Source organism: Chelon labrosus, assembly GCF_963514085.1.
Source record: "Chelon labrosus genome assembly, chromosome: 9".
Classification (NCBI taxonomy): Eukaryota; Metazoa; Chordata; class Actinopteri; order Mugiliformes; family Mugilidae; genus Chelon; species Chelon labrosus.
The window spans coordinates 29,123,552-29,141,574 of NC_140359.1; the positions used below are offsets into that span (position 1 = coordinate 29,123,552).

The 18,023-nt window shown below is 43.7% G+C and overlaps 1 protein-coding gene across 2 annotated transcripts; it reads right to left on the reverse strand.

Annotated features, from left to right (window-relative positions):
• Window positions 1-1,925: 1,925 nt before the first annotated feature.
• On the reverse strand, window positions 1,926-17,847 carry sncaip (synuclein, alpha interacting protein). Of its 2 annotated transcripts, XM_084550956.1 has the most exons (12): window positions 17,749-17,847; window positions 14,028-14,115; window positions 11,709-11,781; window positions 11,053-11,621; window positions 10,783-10,954; window positions 10,431-10,708; window positions 10,005-10,184; window positions 8,341-8,454; window positions 7,945-8,070; window positions 7,200-7,369; window positions 7,036-7,125; window positions 1,926-5,348 (listed from the first exon to the last, which is right to left on the reverse strand). In XM_084550956.1, the coding sequence occupies exons 2-12, from the start codon at window positions 14,082-14,084 to the stop codon at window positions 4,331-4,333; spliced, it is 2,847 nt and encodes a 948-aa protein (XP_084407082.1). In that variant the 5' UTR covers window positions 14,085-14,115; window positions 17,749-17,847; the 3' UTR covers window positions 1,926-4,330. The 2 variants fall into 2 exon arrangements, with proteins under 2 accessions (XP_084407082.1, XP_084407081.1); XM_084550955.1 differs by lacking the exon at window positions 17,749-17,847 and having other exon boundaries at window positions 14,028-14,210.
• Between the last annotated feature and the right edge of the window lie 176 nt (window positions 17,848-18,023).

An 18,023-nucleotide genomic window follows, 5' to 3' on the forward strand; every position in this document is an offset into this window, starting at 1 on the left:
CCCCCCTCCATCACGCCCCCCAACCCCACCCTCCGCCTCTCCACCCCGGCTGTCAAATCAAGCGCTCGTCTCGTCCGTTTTCGTGGCGTGTGCCGAGGACGTTCGCCGCAAGACAACTGTTAATGTGTGTATGTGTGTGTCCCGCCCGTCCACCCGTCCGCCCGCCCCCTTTAAACACCACCGCCCCCCCCTCCGTCCACACAGCAAACCAATTAGCGGCTCTGGAGCCTCCACTCTGCAGAGCTGAGGCCCCGGAGGTATTGACTCAAACTGTTGTCCAATAAATGAGGTCTAATTTATCAGTTTAACTCCCCCCCACTCCCCTTCCTCCCCCCTCCATGAACAGGAGGAAGGAGGAAGAGGGAGGCTGGGAAACAGAAAACAAATAGCTCTTGTTTTTTTGCCACATGAACTGGAGTGTTTTGGAGAAGCCTGATAAATCCAGCTCGTATCACGTTCCCTCACATCTCTCACTGTTTTGCTAATTGTCAGCCGGCGAGCTCATGTTTCATATTCGCCCGCCATGATTGAGGGACGCCATTAGGGCCGACCCCATTAGGCTCCGTGGGGAAGTGGCGGGCCCTGCGTGGGAACCATCAAAGGCCAATTTGCTTCACAAACACCATAAATCCTGACCCCCCCTCCTCCTCCACCCCCCTCCCCTCCTTCCGATTAAACGACTGTTTCTGATGGCGCTGAAACAAATACACGCTCCGTTATGTATCGTCCATTAAATTACCAGCGAGCAACAATTCACACAACACATTCATCTCGATCAACGGTGCTCAAAAGTGGGGTCCTGGGACCTGGAGGGGGCCTCTGAGAGGAGGAGGAGGAGGAGGAGGAGGAGGAGGAGGAGGAGGAGGAGTTGGTCTTAGCAACTGCTTGGTTTAATCAGGTTTATCAGAAGTTATTTTAATGTTATAATGATTAACAGTATTAATAATGGACATTTTAATCCACTCAGTGATTAAAGGAACATTTAATGAACTTATTAACAATCAATAAAGAATCATTAACTAACATTAACGACTAATTTAACAGATTTCTCTTGTACCTTGTTCTGTTTTTTAAATATTTTGTACTTTGAAGGTTTTATATTTATTTATTTTCTTATTTATAAAGGACATTGCACATTCAAGAACGGCATTGGACAAAGACGAAATGCTAAACTGCAGCGAGCTGACGGTAAACCAGAGGGAAGTAAAGCAAGCATCCCATTAATCCAAACTACACACAAATAAAACTGGGTTCAGACTTTGATCTGTGTCTGTTTCTACAGACGATAAAGCAGAAACTTAAAGGATAAAAACAGCTAAGCTTCAGGTTAAACACGTCGAGAGTTTTTCTTTCCAAAAAGACAAGATACGATGACAACATCTGGACAGAGTCGAAGAAACTGCAGCCCTGTAATGAACCCTTCAGCCTCTAGGGGCTGCTAGTGAGGCTTTAACTTTGGTTTAAACATCTGACATGAATCCACGTACTACGCTGTAGCCTGGTGTTAGCATGTTAGCACGTAGACTTGTGTCGGCTCGTCTGAATCGTTCTTTAATTACGCTGCTAGAAAAAAAATTTGAACAATTTTTACTAAAATCTCTGCGACAGAAAAGAGAGAAGACGTCTGAGAGAAGCTGAGATCTTTGCATTTACATTTCTACAACACATGTCTGGCACTGAAGCATAAATTTGGCTTTAAAGTTTGTATTAAGGAGAAAATTACACAAAACTACTACTACTCCCACATTAAGCCCCGCCCCTAAATGATCTGATTGGCCCGGCAGATCTTTGCTGGAGCAGAAACTCAAGATAAACTTTCAACCACTTAAAACTTCAGTGAGTTGGGCTGGGCCTTCCAGGATAATAAATTTAAATACTTTCACTTTTGCAAAGTAAAAACATGAACATCTTTTGACTCACATATCTATCTGAAGAGTCTCTGATCATCGCTGATCATCTCTCTGCAGAATAAATCCTACAACAGACACAAAGAACAAGTTCTCAATCATTTATTTGAAGGAAGACATCCAGCGGACACTGGACATGGAGATGTGCAATGAAAAAAGTGGAGGGCGTCGTCATTTAAAGGAGTTTACCTACATTTCTCAGGACTGAAGGAACCTTTTAATGACCTGGAAAACTCCTGGACATTAATTACTGCAAATAGGTTGTGTGGACTTCTGGCAAGAGACGCAACAAAACCGTTTGTTGAATTATTCTAATAGCTCTTGATTATTTTCTTTAGCTCCAATGAAGAAAACCCAATAAAATTCCTTCTGAACGTGACATTCAGTCATTCAAATCCAAACACTGAACAAGAGTCTCTCGGTTTTCAAGCCTCGAGCGTAAATAAACGTTGACAATCTGATGGAAGCTGTAATAAATCTCAGCCTGTCAGGCGCTGTAGAAGGTGCATCGTTAAACCTCCCCGTCTCAAAATCACATCACATCTAAAACGTCTACTTCATGCCCCGAAAGAAAAATACTGCATAGGTAATAAAAAACAAAATGATTAAAAACAATGTGTGGAATATGATGCAAAGAGAAGAAACAACAACAATGAATTAAATACTAATATATATATACAGTGGTTTTTAAAGTATTTGTTGTGCATGATTATAACCACATTAAAAAAAAAAAAAAAAAAAGAATTCAAATCATATAACTGTGTGCATAAACATAAATACTTCATCTGTAGCGTGGTTCAGTAATGACTCTCCGTTCAGGAAGATTTCTTTGTACAAATGATTTAAACCAAAGTAAAAGTGAAAAATAAAAAAAGTAGGAAAAGTTGAAAAATCAGTTCATCAATAAACAGGTTCCTTCATTATTAACAGACGAATAAGAGCTGAAACGTTTCTGTTCTGTGGAAAACACCGAACGTTCTGAGGCAGAGAACGTGAGAAACTTTGAGGAAAATCATCTGAATTAATTAAAGTTTGACTTTTTCTGGAGCTGGAAACGAATCCAACCAGTTTATAGACGCTAGAGATGGGCGATATGGACCGATAATTTCTGGTATTTATCACGGTAACGATAAATAAACACCAATTCAGCCTAATCTTTTTGACTATAATGCATCGGTAAGTTTTATCTGAGTTGTTGTTTTTTTACCGGACTCTTTGGATGAAGTCGACGCTGCTTCTGCATCCTTGCTCATTTTCTGTCTTTCTTCATATTCTGGTTTGTGCTTGTGTTTGAGGTGGTGGAACAAGTTAGTGGTGTTACTGTCCTTTTTATGCACTATTTGTTTGCAAACCTTGTATCTTGTAATTTTCTGCTCCGCATCAGACTTTTTAACCCCTTCATGCCTAGTGTCGCGAATTCGCGACGCACTGTTTCCGTTCAGACTGCAGCTGAAATAACGCATGTAATGCTCCAATGTTGGTTTGTGCACATTCAAAAAATTCCCTAGGAACCTTTTGCAAGTAATAGTTTCTCGTAGGACCGTCCGGAGTGGTAAGCAAAAATACAAATATTTAATTTCTTTATATAATTGAAAAATCAATTCAGGCGTTAAGGGGTTAAAACCAAACCAGATAATGGAGGTGGAGCCTCGATTAGGAACGAGCTCCTCGCTGCCCGGCGTATCTGCTCCGCCTTCCGCCGTTGTCAGTTTGTCAATATTCCACACGTGTTGGGCTGCGAGTGTGTCGCGCACATATATACGTCATCTATGAGAATTTATCGTTTTTATCGCGGCGTGACATATTCTTACCGTGGGGAATGTTTTTGACGATATATCTTAAACGATGAAATATTGCACATCCCCAGTAGACGGTGAAGCTAACACTATACGATGGACGAATCTGCAAGGTGCAAATTTTACAAATTAGAAACTAGCTGTAATTTTTCAGTAAAAGTAAATAGTGATCTAATTTGAGTTGTGGATGTAACATAGACTGTATGTAAATATGGATTACCACTTGCAAGAACAAGAACAAAATCAGTGCATTAGTTTGACCAATGCACGGATTTTGTTCTTGTTCTTGCTCACCTTGAGAACAAGAACTAATTTCTCACTTCTCATGGAGTATGTAACAATCTTAAGTTACGCTCCACTCCAGTCCAGTAGGAGGCAGTAACGCTCCCTGATGACTGGTTTTCCAACCGTCAATCTGTTTAGGAAACACCTGAACTCTTTAAAGCCTTTATGTTTTTTATATGATGTCTTTGGAGGATGACTCATGGCTGATACCACTGGATGTTCTGCTCAAACATTATCTGTTCTCTGTTTGAAATCATCTGAATCTGTTCCTCACGTTCTCCGCCTCGTTCCGTTCGATGGTCGTCTCTGTGCTCTCTGCCCTCCGGTTCAGGCACTCGCTGGTTAAACGTTACTGCTTTTGCTCTTGCCCTTGGCTCCGCCTCCTGGGCTGCTTTTGCTCTCCGACTTCCTGCCAGGTGAGTTCTGACAGGTGGACAGTTTAACGGCAGAGCCCGACTGACCCCCGCTGCTGCTGTTGTTGTTGTTGTGGTTTGTGTTCCCGCTCAGCGTCTCCATGATGGAGCGGAACGCCCCGAATGGACGCTTGCTTTCAGAGCTCCCCGTTGGAGTCCTCTCCTTCCCCTGGTGTCCTTTGGTCGGCTCCGGCTCCTGGGTGGAGCTCTTGTGGACCTGCTCGTCAAAGGTGACCCTCAGTTTGAGGTTCTGGGACGTCTTCCTGCGGGACGAGGGGGACTTCAGGGCACTTTTGGGGCTGGTTGCGACTTTTTGGCCGTTGGTGGCGTCGTGGGAGTCGGCGGAAGCGTCCGGCGTTTTGCCGTCTACGGCCTCGGGGTCGCTGGAGGTGGGGGAGGGGTTGTAACCGATGCTGTCCACCGACTTTGACCCGCTGAGAGTAAAGGCCAGCTTCCTCTCGACTGTGGCGGAGGACGAAGAGGAGGTGGGGAGGTGCTTCTTCATCATCACGTTGAGGTGGTTGGACACTGGCTCCTCCTCTGCGATGGGGAGGTGGGACGGCCTATCAGGTCGCAGAGTGGTTGGGGGCGGAGCTCCTTGGTTCTTACCTTCCTCTGGTGGGTAACCGTCCGAATCGGATTCACTCAGAGACCGCTGCATGATCTGTTTGAGTCTAGCGAGTTTGAGCTCTCTTCTCTCCACCAGCCCCGTCCTGCGGGCCCCAGAGGCCCCAGAGGCCCCGGGGCCGTCCCTGCTGAGACCACCTGCCGCCGGGGGAAGCCTCTCCCTGGGACAGAGCGTCTCAGACATGTCCTTCCCCAGGAGCTGCCTCAGCACCGAGTCTGGAGCCACCCCTCCCTGACGGACCAACCACTGACCGTCACCGGGGGTCCCCTCTGCTGTCAGCATCATCTCTGGCCACGCCTCCACTGAGGGCTGATGGGAGCTGGAGTCAGAGAGAGACACAGAAATCATCATTACACTGATTTATATCTACTACTACTACTACTACAACCATTACCTCTGATAATAGTACCTGGTTGCTACTAGTACAGTGCTGCTGCTACTACTATCATCACTGATTAGAGTTTAAATCTAAATATAACATTTAAAATAATAACACCATGTTTCATTAACCTAAAACAACCAAACACATAAACAACCAATCAAACAGATCCTCAGCAGATAACAATCACTAATCAAATGCTAATGCTACACTAGCTAATATTAGTGATGCTGATATGACAATAAGCGTTACACTCATCACCTGTCTACCTAGACTTACACAGCTGCAGGATATTATATGTGTAACACACCTGTTGTATTATGGCTGTGTGCTGCTCACCTGTAAATCTCCTGTCATCACTGTCAAATGCTGCTGCTGCTGCTTCACCTGACATCAGATCAGTTCTCACGGCCTCTCATCAAGATCTACTCAGACTTTATTCTTGTTCTTACTCTGAGCTACGGGACCTCAACCTCTTATAAACTGATATCTGGTCTTATTCTGTGGAAACATTTTATCAGATGCCCTGTTCAGACCTTCACATCATCACCTGATCTCACCTGGTCTCACCTGGTCCCACCTGGTCTCACCTGGTCTCACCTGTCCATCCACCTGGTCTTAATCTAAATGTGTCTCCACATGCGTCCCCAGCCAGCACTTGAGATCTGATCTCAGTTTGTGTGTCTGTAAATCAGCAGCGCCATCATGTGGTCACAGCTGCTGTCTCTAATGGATCTCTACCTACCGCTGGATCAGAACCATCAACAGCTGCTGGTTGACTTGGAGACATGATCCAGATGTTGGAACCAGATGGAAAGACTCTCACATGTTAAGATCTGATTTATTTATGATGGTAGTTATTTTAGAGAAGGAAGGAAGGAAGGAAGGAAGGAAGGAGGGAAGGAAGGAAAGAAAGAAGGAAAGAAAGAAAGAAAGAAAGAAAGAGGGAAGGAAGGAAGGAAAGAAGGAAGGAGGGAAGGAAGGAGGGAAGGAAAGAAGGAAGGAGGGAAGGAAGGAGGGAAGGAAGGAAAGAAGGAAGGAAAGAAGGAAAGAAAGAAGGAATGAAGGAAGGAACGAAGGAAGGATGGAAGAAAGCTTAAGGAAGGAAGGAAGGAAAGAAAGAAGGAGGGAAGGAAAGAAAGAAGGAAGGAAGGAAGGAAGGAAGGAAGGAAGGAAAGGAAGAAAGAAAGAAAGAAAGAAAGAAGGAAAGAAAGGAGGGGAGGTGGGGAAGAGGGAAGGAAGGAAACAAGGAAAGAAAGAGGAAAAGTTGGAATGAGGGAAGGGAGGAGGGGAGGAGGGAAGGAGGGAGAGAAGAAGGGAAGGAAGGAGGGAAAGAAGGAAAAGAAAGAAAGAACGAAGGAAGGAAGGAAAGAAGGTAAGACCGAAGGAGGTAAGAAAGGAAAGAAGGAAGGATTAGTTTCTAGTTTAGTTTGGTTCTCAGAATCTTTTAAAAGGCTCTCATTACTAATGAACAGACATCACTGATTCATGTGATCATTTCTACTAGTGGTTGAATGAAGGAGTTAAACTCCTCTTCCTCAGATCAGCCCTGTTGAGTAGGTGGTCTTTAATGTGACCCAGGACTCATTGTGTGTTCTGAGGCAGGTGTATGTAGAGTGTGCGTTACCTAGGCGACCTAGAGGGCGTCCCCTCTCCCTTGTTGGGGTCCATCAGTCTCTGCATGTGTTTCTGTAGAGCTATCCTCTCTGCTGCCTGTCTGCACATCAAACACACACGGTTCAGACGGTTTGTTTTCCTCTAACTCATCGTTCATCTGAGTCTGTCACTTACTCGTTGAGCTGCTTGGTGAGCTTGACAACCTGCGAGGCCAGAGACATGCAGGTTTCCACGACGACCAGGTAGCGGGCGCAGGTGGTGTGTCCCTGCCGCTCGGCGCTCTGGGACGGCCGCTCCCCCTGCTGGTTCTGGACGGTCACGTTGGAGCCGTACTCCACCAGAGTCTGGACACAGAACCAACACACAGCAGGCCTGAGTCCTGGTTCTCAGAGTTCAGACACAACAACATTAGTTTATAACGTCTGTAAAGTTAACTGCACACGTCAGATCTGCTGTTTTATATTTAGTTTTATTTAAAACACATCATTAGTGGTCGGTGTTGTGACTGTCGGCTCAGCCAGCCAACAGGAAGCAGACAAGACTGATAACATCCGCCTCTCCCTGAGCAGCCACCAGAAGAAAACAACACACAGCTTCTACTGAGACTAAATGAGCTTCATACAGTAAAACATGATTTTATTACTTTATTATAATAAATCAGTGTTTTATCAGATTAACCAGGAGCTGAGCACCTGAAGGTTTTTCTTTATTCTCACTGTGTGTTGAAGCATAGTCTGTATATAAATATGGACACCACATCTCCTCTTCCTCTCATTGGTCAAACTGACTCTACTGATCCACACCCGGGCGGCGCCATCTTGTGAGTTTGGACCCAGAGTCTGATCAGTCCGGTCTGAGACGTGGACTGAGACCAGATCAGTCTGAGCGCGGCCCACAGACCCAAGCTGCAGGTTATTACCTGTATACAGGTGAGGTGTCCGTACTGAGCCGCTACGTGGACGGCCGTGTTCCCGTTCTGGTCGACTTCGTCCAGAGAGATCGCCTGCTCCTGCATGAACTGAAGCAACCACAGCAAGACCTTCTCCTGCAGACAGAGCAGATGGAGGATCCATCATACAGCACATAGACACGGTCTAGGGTCTAGGATCTACAGCCAGACTGAACTGAACCTGTGTCCCACAGAACTCAGTTAATAACAGAACGACTGGACCAATAGACTGAGACCTGAGTTGCTCCCTACTCCCTACTCCCTACTGTCTACTGTCCCGGGGCATCAATCAGCTTCCTGCCCCTCCTGTAAGAGTACTAATAGAATATTAATAGAGTATTAATAGAGTACTAAGGTGTGTGTTACCTGTCCATAGCGGGCAGCGTAGTGGATCAGACTGGGATGTTCTCTGGTGCAGCTCAGTTCAGCGATGGCCTCCGTCTCACTCACCATCCACCTGACACACTCCAGGTGACCGTTCTGCAACAAACACACACTCATGTTGATTCTGGTTCATAACTTTATCAACTTTAATGTGTCTTTAGTGCAGTTTTTCTCTGTTGTGAGACTTTTTGAATCTTAAACAGAAGCTAGACATCAACTTTCAGGCCGGACATTGCAGTATATTTATTTTTGTCTATTTTTGTTGTATTTATTTTTTCTCATTATTGTTTTTTCTCATTATTATAATCTATTTTATATTATTTTTATTCAAATTTTTTGTAAATGTCTATTGTACTTATTTTTTTAAATATTTTATCTATTTCCAATAATATTAATTTTGACACTTAATCCATTTCTACTGTATTTATTATTTTAATTCATTTATTATTTTCTTATTTATTCATTTTCTTATTTATTCAGTTTCTATTGTATTTTTTTTTTCTCGTTGCCCATTTCTATTTTTTTTCCTTTTGTCCTTTTCTAATATATTTTTTTTATTGTATTCATGTTTTTCACATTTTTGTTATTTTATATTGTATTTTATTTTTTCTCATTATTGTATATTCAATTTTTTTAACGATTTCTACTGTATTTTATTTAAAAATGTTCAAGATTTTATTATATGTATTTACATCTATTTTTATTGTATTTATGTTTTCACATTTTTGTAAATGTCTATTGTATTTATTTTTTTTTAAATATTTTATCTATTTCTAATATATTAATTTTGACACTTTGTCCATTTCTACTGTATTTATTTTTTAAATTATTTAATTATTTTCTTTTTTATTCATTATTTTAAATTTATTCAGTTTCTATTGTATTTTTTTTTCTCATTGCCCATTTCTATTTTTTCCTTGTGTCCATTTCTAATGTATTTTTCTATTGTATTTATTTTTTCTCATTATTGTATATTTATTTTTTGACTCTTTCTACTGTATTTCCTTTTCCTAATTTTTATATATTTTAATTTTATTTTATTTTTTGTAATTCTTTAATGCTTTTATTTATTTAGCTGTTTTTATTTATTTATTTAATTATATTTTTTAAACCCAGCCATATTCCCTACAGACTTTCCCTAATCATAAAACAATAAAACTTTCCTGACCAACAAATTAATCTTCTAACTAACGTTTCATGTTTCACGTTGTGGGAACTTGTCTTTTCTTGTCCCCAGATGGTCGGCAGGTCTCCACCGTACGACTGTGTGAACAGATTTATGGCCTGAGTACGCAGCTAGAACAAGGACCAGGTGGTTGGAAATCTGTCGTCCTGTTAATCACGGTGAATAAACAAGCGTCTTGTTGATAAGAGCCAATCAGGGATCAGCACACAGCGGCCCAGCTTGTCTCCAGATAACACACTTCCTGTCTGGCAGCCAATCAAGAGCCTGGTTTCCAAAACAGGAGCTCCTCAGTGTTGGTAACTTTCCTCAGTTTGAGTTCAGGGTGCGGATATAAAACTGTACATTATCAGAAACCTGCATGTCATGACCTCACTGACCAGCAGCCAATCAAACGTCTGCAGAGAGCTGGGTCGAGGTTTGTCTGACATCTAACCGTCAGGTAAGAATGAGAGACGCTGACCTTGACCCCGAGTCCAGCGGGGGTGAGCTGCTGGTTGTTGCGCTCGTTGAGGCCGTCCTCCCCCATCAGAGAGGTGAGGTGCTGCAGACAGTCGGCGTGGCCCTGAGCGGCCGAGATGTGGAGCAGGTTGTTCCCGTCCTCGTCTCTGATCAGCTCCAGGTTGTCGGCGGCCAGGTGAGGCTGCAGGAGGAAGAGGAGGAGGTCATGGTATGTCCAACAAAGGTTCAACAAAGGCAACTGGACTTGTAGAGTTTTTTGAGAAGACGTTTCACCAAACGTCTTCTCAAAAAACTCTACAAGTCCAGTTGCCTTTTTTGAACCTTTGTTGGACATAGGAGGAGGAGGAGGAGGAGTAAGGAAGGACAAAGGTAGAGGTGTACCAAGAGGAAGAGGAGGAGGAGGAGGAGGAGGCTATAACACACTCACCAGCAGTGAGATCTGTCCCTCCCTGACGATGTTGATGATGTTCTGGTTCTTCTTGGACTCCTCATCCACCACCTCCACTCCTCCTGCTCCCCCACCTCCTCCGAACGCCCTCGGCCCACATCCCGCTCCTCCCGTCCCAGGGGCCCAGGGCTTGGAGGCGTCCTGCCTGCCCACGCCGCACCCTGGCAGGGGGAACATGAGCCCCGGGCCCCCTGGAGGCTCCACGCCGGGCCTCTGGCTCTGGGAGTCTGGGTAGACGCGAGCAGACAGCAGCTTGTCTGGAAAACAAAAACCGTCCGTTTAGTACAGAAGAGGAGGAAAATAAAAGCAGAGAGGGAGTTTAAGATCGTACCTGCGTCAGAGAAAGAGGAGACGGAGGAGGAGCAGCTGAGGAGGCCAGAGGACAGCAGCTCCGGCTGGTAACCTCCTCCTCCTCCTGGGGAGCGGTGGAGGTGGTGGAGGTCTGGATCCATGGACTTGGACTTCCTCAGGTCGGACCACTTCACAGGAGACAGGACACAGTACTGGAGGAGACACATGAACCACAGGAGATCAGAGTCGTCTCCAGGAGGACAGGAGGACAACCTGGACAAAGACACATGAAGGTTTCTGGTTCCCTCACCGGCGTCTGTGAGCTGCTGCTGCCCAGGCTCAGGGCCTCGTTGTGGGGCAAAGCGGAGCCCTTCAGTCCTCCTCCCCGGTTCCTCTCCAGGGTGCCTCCGCCCAGATTACTCCCCGTCACCGACCGCTTGTCGTGGGGGACGCGAGGCAGCGTGGACATCTGCTGGCTAGACTTGATGTAAGGCACGTCCAGGATCTCGTCCATGTCCAGGTCGTAGTGCTCCAGCTCCCCGAACAGAGCCTGAGGGTTGTTCCCAACGCCGCCACCACCAACGCCGCCGCCCCCCATGCTCTTCACCTTCCCTCCCGGCGGCTCGTCGGAGGAGGTGGAGGCGTTGGTCGGTTTGTCTGAGCCGGGGTCGTCCTTGCTGCCTTCCCCCGGCTCCCCCTGGACCAGACCCTGACCCTGGACCTTTCCATCAGAGTCTGAGTCGGTGGTCTCTGGTTGGTGCTTCAGGGGCGAGACCCTCTTCACCGGCCGGAACTTACTGTGAACCTCGGCGAGGCCCGTGGGTTTGATTCCCCCACCGCCGTGGGAGGAAACGCCACGGCTCCAGTTGATGGCTGGAACTGATGAAGGAGGAGGAGGAGGAGGAGGAGGAGGTGATTAGAGACGTGAACTAAACTAAAGTGTATTTTTATTACGTCCTCAGTTACCTGGTCTCTCCTCGGCCGGGCCATCGCTCCTCCTGGACAACTCTGGGATGCTCTTCAGAGACGTGACGGAATACTGCAGCCGAGAAGATTAAGAGACAAAGAGAGAGGAAGCTGAAGGCAGCAGCTGAGCACAGCAGTTATATTTAGATATTAATTACAGCAGCAGTAGTTCTGTTGCTCCACGTAGAACATGAAGCAGTTACAGATGTGTAATTAAAACGCTCCGTCCACGGTTTCACATGCTACGAGGAGGACAAGTCTGGAGGGACGGGATTATTCTGAGCAGACGTCATGAGTCTAGAGTTGGTCTCCTGTAGCTTCCTAAAGTCTGTCCTTGTCTTCTCCTAGAGTTGGTCTCCTGTAGCTTCCTAAAGTCTGTCCTTGTCTTCCTTGTCTTCTCTAAGAGTTGGTCTCCTGTAGCTTCCTAAAGTCTGTCCTTGTCTTCCTTGTCTTCTCCTAGAGTTGGTCTCCTGTAGCTTCCTAAAGTCTGTCCTTGTCTTCTCCTAGAGTTGGTCTCCTGTAGCTTCCTAAAGTCTGTCCTTGTCTTCTCTAAGAGTTGGTCTCCTGTAGCTTCCTAAAGTCTGTCCTTGTCTTCCTTGTCTTCTCCTAGAGTTGGTCTCCTGTAGCGTCCTAAAGTCTGTCCTTGTCCTCCTTGTCTTCTCCTAGAGTTGGTCTCCTGTAGCTTCCTAAAGTCTGTCCTTGTCTTCCTTGTCTTCTCCTAGAGTTGGTCTCCTGTGTCTTCCTAAAGTCTGTCCTTGTCTTCCTTGTCTTCTCCTAGAGTTGGTCTCCTGTATCTTCCTAAAGTCTGTCCTCGTCTTCCTTGTCTTCTCCTAGAGTTGGTCTCCTGTATCTTCCTAAAGTCTGTCCTTGTCTTCCTTGTCTTCTCCTAGAGTTGGTCTCCTGTATCTTCCTAAAGTCTGTCCTCGTCTTCCTTGTCTTCTCCTAGAGTTGGTCTCCTGTAGCTTCCTAAAGTCTGTCCTTGTCTTCCTTGTCTTCTCCTAGAGTTGGTCTCCTGTAGCTTCCTAAAGTCTGTCCTCGTCTTCCTTGTCTTCTCCTAGAGTTGGTCTCCTGTATCTTCCTAAAGTCTGTCCTTGTCTTCCTTGTCTTCTCCTAGAGTTGGTCTCCTGTATCTTCCTAAAGTCTGTCCTTGTCTTCCTTGTCTTCTCTAAGAGTTGGTCTCCTGTAGCTTCCTAAAGTCTGTCCTTGTCTTCCTTGTCTTCTCCTAGAGTTGGTCTCCTGTAGCTTCCTAAAGTCTGTCCTTGTCTTCTCCTAGAGTTGGTCTCCTGTAGCTTCCTAAAGTCTGTCCTTGTCTTCTCTAAGAGTTGGTCTCCTGTAGCTTCCTAAAGTCTGTCCTTGTCTTCCTTGTCTTCTCCTAGAGTTGGTCTCCTGTAGCGTCCTAAAGTCTGTCCTTGTCCTCCTTGTCTTCTCCTAGAGTTGGTCTCCTGTAGCTTCCTAAAGTCTGTCCTTGTCTTCCTTGTCTTCTCCTAGAGTTGGTCTCCTGTGTCTTCCTAAAGTCTGTCCTTGTCTTCCTTGTCTTCTCCTAGAGTTGGTCTCCTGTATCTTCCTAAAGTCTGTCCTCGTCTTCCTTGTCTTCTCCTAGAGTTGGTCTCCTGTATCTTCCTAAAGTCTGTCCTTGTCTTCCTTGTCTTCTCCTAGAGTTGGTCTCCTGTATCTTCCTAAAGTCTGTCCTCGTCTTCCTTGTCTTCTCCTAGAGTTGGTCTCCTGTAGCTTCCTAAAGTCTGTCCTTGTCTTCCTTGTCTTCTCCTAGAGTTGGTCTCCTGTAGCTTCCTAAAGTCTGTCCTCGTCTTCCTTGTCTTCTCCTAGAGTTGGTCTCCTGTATCTTCCTAAAGTCTGTCCTTGTCTTCCTTGTCTTCTCCTAGAGTTGGTCTCCTGTAGCTTCCTAAAGTCTGTCCTTGTCTTCCTTGTCCAACGCTGCCATAAACTCCCTAACCCTCTCTGGAAGATGTTTCTCCTTGACGCTGTCTCCAGGAAACTTTTCTCTTCTTCTAAACGTTCAGTGTTTGTTGTTGTTGTTTGACTGAGTGTCTTCTTCTTCTTCTTCTTTAATTTTTTGGCAGCTTTGATGCTTGCAAACCGCCATTAAAACAGAAGAAGAAGACGTTTCGACGCTACAGGGATGTGGTTTTGGTTCAAGGCCAAGCTAAAATAAATAAGACGGCTGGAGCAGCAGCTGGGATGTTATCTGGAGCAGGAGGACGCCGGCCCGTCTCAGCGGTCACACATCAGACTAATTCAGGCAGAACAGCGACCGATAATAAACCTTAAAGTCTTTATCAGAGAGTTCACGTCAGTACTGACCACTGAGTCATCAGAGAAGTCGATCTCGTCCAGGTCCAGGTATTCAGGAGCCTCCATCTTCACACCACATCATCAGCCTCACGAGCAGCTGGAAAAGAAAGACAACAAACGCTTGAATCGTTTCTTTATTTTCGTTTCTCATTTCAAAGATGGAACAGGATAAATCCATAGAAATGCTCTGAATAGAAGTTTAATGTGGCATCACATCCATGAGCACGGTGAAGAAAAGCCACCTCAGGGTGCCATTGTTGAGGCGATACAATCAGCAGGAATAAAACACAGGAAGCGGCTGCAGGAAACCCAGAACAGTCGCGCTGAAAAGCTGCCTTTAAGTGTTTTTCTACGGTTTTTGTTCGTCTCTTTCTCGCTGCGACGACAAACTGCTGCACGGCGAAATAAAAAGGAAACTGTGGAAATAACAGGTCACTTCTATTTTAAGGAGGATTTTCTAGTTTCTCAGCCAGAAGCAGGAGGCTGAAACGGACAAATCCTTTTCTGCTGCAGATTTAAAACTGCGTGAACAGGATTTAAAACCTGGATCATTACGAAGATCCATGGAGCAGCTGACGGTGCCTCTACGCTAATGTTAGCTAGCATGCTACTGCTATTATCTAACCATGAAACGTCTTTCTGTTGATCTTATTTTCTGTCCCTTAGTGAAAGGAACAAACGTCTCTTCGTGGCCTTGGGACGTCCTGAAACCATCGGTTCCGTGTTTTGGAGCCGAGCTGTTTTCAGACTGCGTGGGAGTAAAAAACCTCTGATTGCAGCTTTGAGAAACAGTCGCGCCTAAAAACCTTGATAACAACAGTTTAGGTCAGAACGTCCACATCAGAAAATAAAACTGGAGAGAGGAGGAGGAAGAGGAGGAGGAGGAGGAGGAGGTTCTGCTCGCTCTGTTTACGTGAACAGCTGACGAGTCCAAATCCTTCCAGGCAGCAGGAGAACAACCAACGAGATGAAACGTTGTTCTGGAGTTTTAATAGAGATCTGTTCCCTCTGCCTTTCTTTTAATTAAAGACTAACATTTACATAAATTCTGCTCTTAAATGTCATTTTATTCAACTTTTATCAGCCGGCAGATGATTTCTTCACATATTTGTACCACAAAACCTCAAATGTTGTGTCTTAATTAGCTCCTGGAAGTCTGTTTGCTTCTAGTAACTTCAAATCCTTTAAATTATAGAAAAAATAAGCAGAATAATGTTCTTTTACTTTACTTTTATTAGCCTGTAAGTCTTTTTTCCTTGTCAAATGTCATTTTCCACATATTTTTACCACTACAACTCAATTTAAGCGTCTTAATTAGCTCCTGTAAGTCTGTTTGCTTCTAATTCTTTTGTAGTAGCTTCTCAAATCCTTTAAATTATATGAAAAATACGCAAAAAAAATCTTATTTTATTCATCTTTCTTCAGCCTGCAGAGGGGTTTTCCAAACTAAATGTGACTTACCCAGATTGTAACCACAAAACCTCAAATGTTGGGTCTTAATTAGCTCCTGTAAGTCTGTTTGTTTCTAATTATCATCTAGTAGCTGCTCAAATCCTTTAAATTACAGAAGAAATAAGCAGAAATAATGCTTTAAATGTTCTTTTACTTTACTTCTATTAGCCGATAAGTCTTTTTTTCTCTGTCCAATGTCATTTTATTCAACTTTTATCAGCTGGCAGAGGATTTCTTTCCAGATTTGTACCACAAAACCTCAAATGTTGTGTCTTAATTAGCTCCTGTAAGTCTGTTTGCTTCTAATTCTTTTCTAGTAGCTTCTCAAATCCTTTAAATTATACAAAAAATAAGTAAAGAAATCTTATTTTATCCATCTTTCTTCAGCCTGCAGAGGATTTTTCCAAACTAAATGTGACTTTTCCCCTAGATTTTTACCACAAAATCTCAAATGTTGGGTCTTAATTAGCTCCTGTAAGTCTGTTTGCTTCTAATTCTCATCTAGTAGCTGCTCAAATACTTTAAATTATAGAAAAAATAAGCAGAAATAATGCTTTAAATGTTCTTTCACTTTACTTTTATTAGCCGATAAGTCTTTTTTCCTTGTCAAATATAATTTTCTACATATTTTTACCACATAAAAACCCAATTTAAGCATCTTACTTCTTATTCTTATCTAGAAAATACTAAAAGAGAATGTGTTTCTTTAAATTACAGAGAAATTAACATTAATACACATAAGTGCTGCTCTTAAATCTTATTTTATCTAACTTTCTCCAGCCTGCTGAGGAGTTTTCCAAACAAAACGTGATTTTTTCTCCAGATTTTTATCATTAAAAGTCAAGTTTTGTAATTGAATTAGCTGCAGTGAGTCTGTTTACATCTAACAAATCTGATAAACGATGTAAAAATGAACCAGAGTCACATAAAGTCTCCGGTCGGTTGAAGAAACGTGAAGAAGGTTTGAAATAAACGTTGGTTGAGCTCAGAGTCTCTCTGGTTTAAACGCTGTTTGTTGAACCAGAGTAAAAATAGAAACCACCAGGAACACATGACGGCACAGTTTGGGTTTGGACTTTCTCTTTTCAAGCAAAACAATAAAAGAGTTTTCTTGTTTTGGATTTAAAAATAAAACTCAAATAACAGTAGGGTTTTTCTTTTTCCAGTTTTCATTTCTGGTTTTAAAATCAAACTGTGAATACCACAGCGATCTAAATGAACTAAATCAGATCTTTGAAGCTTTGTTTTGCACATTTGTGGTTCTGACGTAACAACAAGCTGCAATTATCTTCATTAATTATAATAATTAGGAGCAAACAGACTTGGAGGAGCTAATTAAGACACACTGTCTGAGCTTTAGTGGTAAATATTTGGGGGTAATAAAGAAATCCTCTGAAGGCTGAGTAAAGGAAAATTAAACGACATTTAAGAGCAGAATTTATCAGTTTATGAACTTTGAGTAGCTGCTTGATAAGAATAAGAAGTAAACAGACGTACAGAGTTAATTATGACAAGAAAAACACACAAACAGGTTAATAAAAACTAAATAAAAGAACATTTGAGAGCTATATTCACTGTTCTACATTGTAAAGGATGTGTCCAGTAACTAGATAACAATTAGAAGCAAACAGATTTACTTTAGCAGCTAATTAAGAAACAATATTTAAGCTTTAATGGTAGAAATATGGGAAATATTGCATTTTGTGGGATAAAAGTCAAATAAAATAAGGTTTAAAAGCAGAATCAATGTTTATTTATGTTTATTTTTATATAATTAAGAGAAATATTTGACCTTTGAGTGGTGACTAGATGAGAATAAGAAGCAAACTGACTCACAGTGGATGATTGAGACACAATATTTTAGTTATAGTGAAAGAAAAGAAGGAAAAAACACATAAATCTACTTATTTTTCCACATTTTAAAGGATTAGTTCAGTTACTAGATAATAATTAGAAGCAAACATCCTCCCAGACGCTAGAGAAGCTGAATAATTGTGTTTTTGTAAATGAGAGGAGAAGCCGTGGAGCCTCCTCCTCCCTGACAGCTCCTCTAATCCTCTCATACCTGCTCAAGGAGCAGCAGGAGGCTAATTAGCTAAGCTAGCTGGCTAATGAGCATCAGCACAGGCTAATGTGGATGCTAGCTGTGGATGCTAGCCCGGCTAACTGGCAGGCAGTTGGAAAATTGGGTCAAACACAAGGCTCCGGTAAAGAAAAAAAAAAGACGGACCGGGGAGCCGTTAGCTCTCGGTTAACGGACAGTTTTGTGATACGGTACCTTACGGTAGGCAGGCAGCCGAGGGGACTGAGCCGGTTTGGGGAGCTGGGTGAGCTAGCAGAGCCGCTAGCTGAGGTGCTCCTCGGATCCAGCTGTTTTTTTCCTTCTGTCTTGAAAAGCACAAAGACTTTGACATATGGGCAGCGCAGAGAGGAGCGAGCGACGAGAGGGCTCACTCTGAGCACGTTTCAGAGGACCACGTCGGTCCGACCAGAAACACTAGTTACCTTTAATTCTCTAATAATAACCTTTAAAAACTACGGTTCATGTTTTGT

Bases quoted from the DNA above. Each gene is read 5' to 3' on its own strand.
- sncaip (XM_084550956.1), bottom strand. From the start codon at position 14,084: ATGGAGGCTCCTGAATACCTGGACCTGGACGAGATCGACTTCTCTGAT. The intron at 8,071-8,340 runs GTAACACACACC...CTCTGTCTGCAG, and splicing joins ACGCTGCCCGCTATGGACAG to GAGAAGGTCTTGCTGTGGTT. The intron at 5,349-7,035 runs GTAACGCACACT...CTCTGACTCCAG, and splicing joins ACGCCCTCTAGGTCGCCTAG to CTCCCATCAGCCCTCAGTGG.